This window comes from Portunus trituberculatus, chromosome 37 (assembly GCF_017591435.1).
Source record: "Portunus trituberculatus isolate SZX2019 chromosome 37, ASM1759143v1, whole genome shotgun sequence".
Classification (NCBI taxonomy): Eukaryota; Metazoa; Arthropoda; class Malacostraca; order Decapoda; family Portunidae; genus Portunus; species Portunus trituberculatus.
In genome coordinates this window covers 9,592,985-9,600,662 of record NC_059291.1, presented here as the reverse complement: position 1 = coordinate 9,600,662, position 7,678 = coordinate 9,592,985, and the positions used below count along the sequence as shown (strand labels likewise).

At 36.9% G+C, this 7,678-nt stretch overlaps 1 protein-coding gene across 8 annotated transcripts in view; it reads right to left on the bottom strand.

Annotated features, from left to right (window-relative positions):
* Positions 1-7,678, bottom strand: part of LOC123513968 (protein transport protein sec31-like) — a 37,027-nt gene that overhangs the window by 3,328 nt on the left and 26,021 nt on the right. For 6 of the 8 annotated variants that reach the window (XM_045271481.1, XM_045271482.1, XM_045271476.1 and 3 more), the window contains one exon: positions 7,075-7,562. The exons of the other annotated variants lie outside the window; for them this stretch is intronic. In XM_045271481.1, the coding sequence (XP_045127416.1) occupies positions 7,462-7,562 (101 nt within the window). In that variant the 3' untranslated portion in view covers positions 7,075-7,461. Of the gene's footprint in view, positions 1-7,074; positions 7,563-7,678 lie in introns of those variants that run through there. 8 annotated transcript variants of the gene reach the window in all.

Sequence of the window (7,678 nt, the reverse complement as noted above, 5' to 3'; positions counted from 1 at the left end):
CTTGTGATCCAAGACACCACCAAACTCAGCCCATAGGCACTCCATTATTTACTATCAATTAAGTAGAATACAGTTAAGGCATTTGAGTACAAGAACCAAACAAACTTTCCCTTCACAGTGTCAAGCTGCAATATATCTGACACTGCTGACTAGAGAAGATTTCCCCTTCAGGGTCCACACAGACCCAAGAGCACCTCAATCAAAAACACTCACTAATCTATTCCTCCTCACTACATAACATTCTTAACTGCCACTTCTCAGTTCTTCACTTTTTAAATACATCTTTAACTACCATGAAGGCAAGAAACCAAATACCTAGGGTAATTTTACTTGCAATAAAAAGTTGAGCTCACACAAATACAATATTTCAGCTGCTTATTTTAGTAAGCAACACAGTAAAATATACACAAACACATATAGAAGCCATTTTAATAAAAATAACTTAACAAAACCATTAAACTTTTTATTTGAACATTATCATAGATGTGAACCTCGTCCCAGCTGTGGGCCAAGCAATATCTCAGCATGTGAACTGTGTGGCAACATCAAGGAAAGGAATGGCAGCCTAGTGGCCAACAGGGGGGTACATCCATTCTATCTTTACAATTGTTCTTAATATTTCATTCCTCAAGCTTTGAATTATACATAAAGTTATGTATTGGCAATGATGATGAATGTGATATATGGGGTCCTACATGAACACACCAAACATTTGCCTCTGTATACAAAACTGATGAGCATTTGTGCAGGTTGGCAAGTTACCAAAAACTCATGCACAGTACATGATATAGGTACACACCATGGAACATCTTGGCACCCATGTATCACATGTATTGATTGCAACAATGAAGAGTATCAAGGCTTAAACTGTAAAAAGTAAAAGTACCTACTTTTGCACCACTGGACTAAACATTGGAAGGATCTATATAAGCTCATTGATTTTTACTTATGATTGTGAATATGCGTAAGTTAATGATACATGACTCATTTTCAGCACACTGGATTCATGATTTTATACCTACTATCGTAATGCTGTGTGTGTGTGTGTGTGTGTGTGTATTTACCTAGTCGTATTGTACAGGGTTCGAGCGGGACTCATAGTGTCCTGTCCCCATGTCTCCATTTATCCAATTTTTCCTTGAAGTTATAAACATTATGTGCTGTAACAACTACATTATTCTCCACCATTCTGTGTGGAAAACTGTATTTTCCAATATCTTTCACACACTGCCTCATCCTAATCTTTACATGACCTCTTGTCCTTCCATTTTCTGTCACCAGCACCAGGTCTTCCTTGTCTATCTTTTCAATGCCATTGACTATCTTGTACACTGTTATTAAATCTCCTCGTTCCCTTCTATTTTGTAAGGTTGGTAGTCCCATTTCCTTCAGCCGTTCTTCATATGTTAGGTCCTTTAGTTCTGTGTGTGTGTGTGTGTGTGTGTGTGTGTGTGTGTGTGTGTTTCACTGTTTGATCTGCAGCAGTCTCTGACGAGACAGCCAGACGTTACCCTACGGAGCGAGTTCAGAGCTCATTATTTTCGATCTTTGGATAGGCCTGAGACCAGGCACACACCACACACTGGGACAACAAGGTCACAACTCCTCGATTTACATCCCGTACCTACTCACTGCTAGGTGAACAGGGGCTACACGTGAAGGGAGACACACCCAAATATCTCCACCCGGCCGGGGAATCGAACCCCGATCCTCTGGCTTGTGAAGCCAGCGCTCTAACCACTGAGCTACCAGGCGTGTGTGTGTGTGTGTGTGGATATGTACATACATACATACATGTATGTACATATATATATATATCCAAATTAAAAACCAATTAATTTGTTAATCTGTCATTTGCACTACAGTACACAACATTATGATGCACATTTTTGTTAGGAGCAGCTCTAGAATTGGACACTACATTTCTGTTATTTCAATGTGCTTTGAACAATCTTCAAGTGCATGAAATACAGTTTATAATACCAACAAAAATAAGACTTGATAAGGACACAGCTGGTATACACAGACTGGTGTTCTCTGGTGAGGCAAATGTTAGTAATTAGAGCTGGAGGAGGTGGTGGGTGACAGCAGAATACTATGAACTCAAGACAATGATGCATCAACAACAGGGGAGTATGGGTTGTCACCACTACTCTTGTGCTTAATACAAGACACATTTGAGTTATTAGAAACATATGTTTTAATATGCTTATAGGAGCACATACAGCATGATACTACTACAACTCCCATGTCTCCCACTCTTGGTGCCGCCACTCAGCTGACATGTGAATTACTTTTACACATTTATTTCGAACACAAACAATTAAGTACTGAAAATTCATAACTCAAATGTTTGAAAATAGAGGACTATCTGTATATGTGTATGTGTGTAATTATTCTTCAAGGTATGGTGGTTTCACTAAAAACAAACCTGTAAGGCCAGTTTCTACATAAATGCAAAACCAAACAGTATAATCACATTCCAGTAGTAAGGAGATAATGGCAAGAGACATCACTGATTAGCAAGCAATGTATTTCAAACTAAGTACACTTCCCATTGCAGAGTTTAGGAGCTCTTCTGACAAAGTCTAAAAAAAATAATTAACGCAAGAGCATGAATCTTTAAGTGCTCTATTCCTTTCAGTGTACCTAAGTAGATCTGGAGAGATGATACCCTTGTATCAGCTTCTCTCCATCTGTCCAACTAGCAAACTGAAAATCTTGTGCAAAATAGAGTTACCAAACTAACTGTTCAAATTCAGACTAATGACAGTGAAGGAAACCCTTAAATCTGGAGAAAAGGAATTAAGTAGATATCCTCTAGTGACATAAAACAACACCTAGAATGGCAGCTGCTCTTAGTATTTAAGACTTACTACTGCATCATTCACTTGGGATTCTAACATGTTAGGAGAAGAGCACATCTCTATATCCTCCCATTTACAGACCTTTAAATTTGCAAATTCAACCCAGAAATACTATTATCACAGGGATACAGCAACACTAGAGAATTAAACATTTTCTTCTCAAGTCTAGGAACATACAGAGCATGTGTATGAGTAAAACAATGGTGAAGTGCGCACCATTCATTTTAGCATGGTATCACGATGAATACCATTATTAGTGTTATTATTACTAGCTCGAGTCAATTTCTCTCTTTAACAATGCCATCCATTCAGGTCTTCATGCTTCACTAGTTCTGCAGACAATGTCTACAAACTGAGCTGGAGAACTTCTAAAACTTATTAGTAAATAGCAAGTAAATCAGATCACAGAGTTTTGAAAAAGTAGCCAGAGATGATGAACAAACATACATAGCTAGTCACTGAGGACACCCTTGGGAAGGACCACCATCACCAGTGACAACTTGTAGAAACATCAAGACAGATGCTGGTCTTCACTCTTTTATTGCGGTTTTAATTTTGAACTGCACCCCTCCCCAAAAAAACTAACTAAATAAATAAATAAAATAAAATAAAATAAAATAAAATAAAATAAAATAAAATAAATAAATAAAATAAAAAAATAAATATATAAAAATTACAAACTAAAAAACGTCCCAATGATGAACAACTTATTAGTGATCTCATTATGAACAAGCTAACAACAGTTCCATCATGAAGATTAATATTTTTAGAAGTGGAAAGGGATCCTCACAATCATTAATTTTGGATCAAGATTTACATATAGTTCAATCAACCCTCTATGCCATAATGACAAAGAATATTGGCATTTTTTCCTAGGGTCAATGCCACTACAGTGTCGGCGGTTGTAGGTGCACGGTGAACACATCTAAACTCTAATTGCTATATATTCAGTAAGTTCTCGCCTATCTCAAAATTGTGATTGCCTGCATCCTTAGGATAAATGTGTGATCACATGGTAGCAACACCACTTCAGTAACTCAGAGCTGCTGTGGTACAGTGGAACCATGTGTGCTTTGGGGTCTGAGGGGTCTCCAAGTGCACGGGTTCGAATCCTGTCCACGGTCTGAGTGTAGATTACGTTTCCTCACTTGGAGCAACAGTTCCCTAGCAGGTGGGCTTTGAGATAGGAGTACGTATCCCCTTTACCCCACAAATTCCCGTGAAAAGACTACATGGTGTATATATATATATATATATATATATATATATATATATATATATATATATATATATATATATATATATATACGCAGTGAGCGTTGTGTTTACGTATTCTTTGTTTTGTTGTTTTCTCTTATTATTTTTTTCTTTCTCCTATTATTTCTTGCTTTTCCCTTTACTTTAAATACACTTCTAGTATTTAGAATGGTAAATAATAAAAACATGTTAATTTAGCCAAATAAATAGAGTATTTTGTACAAATTTTTTTGGACCACATCCCACATCCCCCCTATTATCTATGGTTTCTTATGAGAATTACATGTTTGTTTTACGCGAATTTTGATATACGCAATGCCTCTTGGAATGCAAATTGAGAGTTACCTAAATATATATATATATATATATATATATATATATATATATATATATATATATATATATATATATATATATATATATATATATATACACAGTAATACTCCGCTTAACGAACAGGATAGGGGGTGTCAAAGCTGTTTGTAGAGTTTTCCCATAGGAAATAATGGAAAAAGGGGGGGATGCGTTCTGGGCTGATCTCCAACATACCACTTAGGTATAAAAATATATATATATATATATATATATATATATATATATATATATATATATATATATATATATATATATATATATATATATATATATATATATATATATATATATATATATATATATATATATATATATATATATATATATATATATTTTTTTTTATTAGCTTTTTACAAACCTTGTCCCCAAGAAAGGATCGTTTTGTAATGCATAAAGTGAAATCTTACATGAAATACCAAAAAATTACTAATGAAATACCGCGGTATTTCATTAGTAATTCACTATCACTCACTACCACGGAGTCCAGGTTATCCTCATGGCATAAGCGTATATGAATACTAAGATATGATATCCATTATATCAGGTAATAGAGGAATGGAAACATTTAATATCGTGGTGAAAAACAACACGCCAAGCTAAAAAGGTCACAAGAAGAAGAAGCGGCAGTCGCCAAAGTCTCTGCCGTCTGTGGCCGATCTCATCATCTCTGCTTTATTTTTTGGTATTTCATGTAAGATTTCACTTTATGCATTACAAAACAATCCTTTCTTGGAGGCTAGGTTTCTAAAAAGCTAATAGAAATGTTGTTTTGAGGTGGTGTTCCCAGCAACCTCATCACCGTCCCTCCAAGCGTTCATGGAAGCCATTGCAGGAGGTTGCTCTGAGGTTGTTAAAGAATCTTGGATCCAGCTCCAGGAGCGCTAGAGAGAGGCAGAGAGCCAGCCAATCACAGTGAAGCTGCCGCGTTCGGTCCCTCACCCGGCAAATTCAAACCCAGAAAATTCGCTAAAACGGATGTGGTTGTACATTATGCGGACTTTTTGGTCTAACTTTATACAGTACGTTAAACCGGAAATTTGTTAAACGAACGTTCGTTAAGCGGAGTATTACTGTGTGTGTGTGTATATATATATATATATATATATATATATATATATATATATATATATATATATATATAAAACTCAGGGTCACATCTAGTTGCTAGGTGTCCAGTTTCCTGCCCTCACATTCATCACAGTGTGTAGACAATAGCTGTCCCAGTTTTCCTCTGAAGAACAAAAGTGGCCGGAACCACCATAAGCAAGATAGAGAGGACACGTACCATCACACTAAAGTAAGCAGGAATGAAAATCAATGAGATTTTTGCTCTTATTAGTTGTCACATGGCAACTGTTCTCCAGGTTCTGGCTGCCAGTATATGAATGAGTTTCCTGGGTTAACATGATGTTCCCTACCCCAAATCGTGCATTCAAGCTGTCATTGATATCCATGGTAACCATACCAAGTATAGGATGTTAATAAAGAAATAAATGTAAATTTTCTATTCATTATCTATCATATTTTCCATGTTTGGGTTGGCGTCGATGTGGGTTGCAACTTCAACCGCCGATACTGTACAAAGCTGGATATAACCAGTCATAAAATTTCTTCACAAGACCTGGGTGCTGATATATTCTAAAGAGATGAAAGAACTGGAGAGAGAGAGAGAGAGAGAGAGAGAGAGAGAGAGAGAGAGAGAGAGAGAGAGAGAGAGAGAGAGAGAGAGAGAGAGAGAGAGAGAGAGAGAGAGAGAGAGAGAGAGAGAGATAAGTTGCAGGTCACTCACTTTTTACCATCACTGTGACAATGGACAAATAGTTTTTAGTCTCTATCAAACATTATAATAAATTTCCCCCTTGTGGTGGAGGATAACAAGGCCAGCCACCGCCATGAATGTCAAAAATATCAAGGGTTCCTTAAGCTTGGGACAAATTTCAATATGAATTTTTAGAATACAGTGTATCTCCACTTACACAAATGTTAGCCAGGTGTGTAGGGAGGTGCCAAGGTGCCCACAGCACCATAACAAAATGGTGGTAGTGGATGACTAGAGCCCTATACAAGATACTTCAGGGAGCATTATTGTGTGTTGAAGTGCCTCTCTATTTAGACTGAAATCTGCACCTCATACTTACTAACATTTGCCTTAATCCATACACAATCCTGAACAAAAACAATTGAGAGAGAGAGAGAGAGAGAGAGAGAGAGAGAGAGAGAGAGAGAGAGAGAGAGAGAGAGAGAGAGAGAGAGAGAGAGAGAGAGAGAGAGAGAGAGAGAGAGAGAGAGAGAGAGAGAGAGAGAGAGAGAACTAGAAGGAATATTACGTATCATCAGCATAGCTTTGTGCTATCATCTTTTCATTAAATTATTAAAATTTCAGCAAAATAATACATAGAAAGCAATATTTCAAATACAAAAACAGATCAGGTTTCTGAAACACACCAAACCACAAATCACTCCCTTCATACTTATACATGGTACGTATAATCTACATCATAACAGTACTTCAGGCAAGGGTGTGTTCTTTGCCATTCATTATACATATCCTTACTAAGCACCTAGACTCTACTTCCACAATCTTATACAAATATGTATACTTTCAATGCATCTAGTAGTAATATTGATTGTAACTAACACAGACATTATCCTCCTAATAGTGGATTTCAAAACACCGTGATCCCTTTTCACTGAGACAGGAAACAAATATGAACCACATCAGGTAATGAGGAGTGTCCTCCAGGTGACTCCAGCACCACAACCTGCACCCACAGCACCTACCTGCCCTATGCCTTAAAACAAATCAGATGCACTGAAGCTTGACCTTCCATCCTTTGCACTTCATTCAGCATTTGTCTTGGTAACAAGAGGCTTCACCACAGGCCACACACATAGTACTTGCTACAAGATATTGGATATGCATACACTTGTTGAGTGGGTATTGGCTTTCAATACTACAGTTTTAAACCCAAACCCCATGTGGGTTTTTGGATGTGGGAACAGCATTTTCCAGTTGTCTTGGAGATCCTATCATGCGGCGACTACTGCCAGGTTTGGTGGCTCCTGTGGAAGGGAGATAAAGGGAAAAGCGGAAAAAAAAAAAAAAAAAAAAAAAAAAAAATGGAAAGAAGTCACACAGATATGGAAAAATTGCAAGAAAAGAAATGCAGATAGACAGA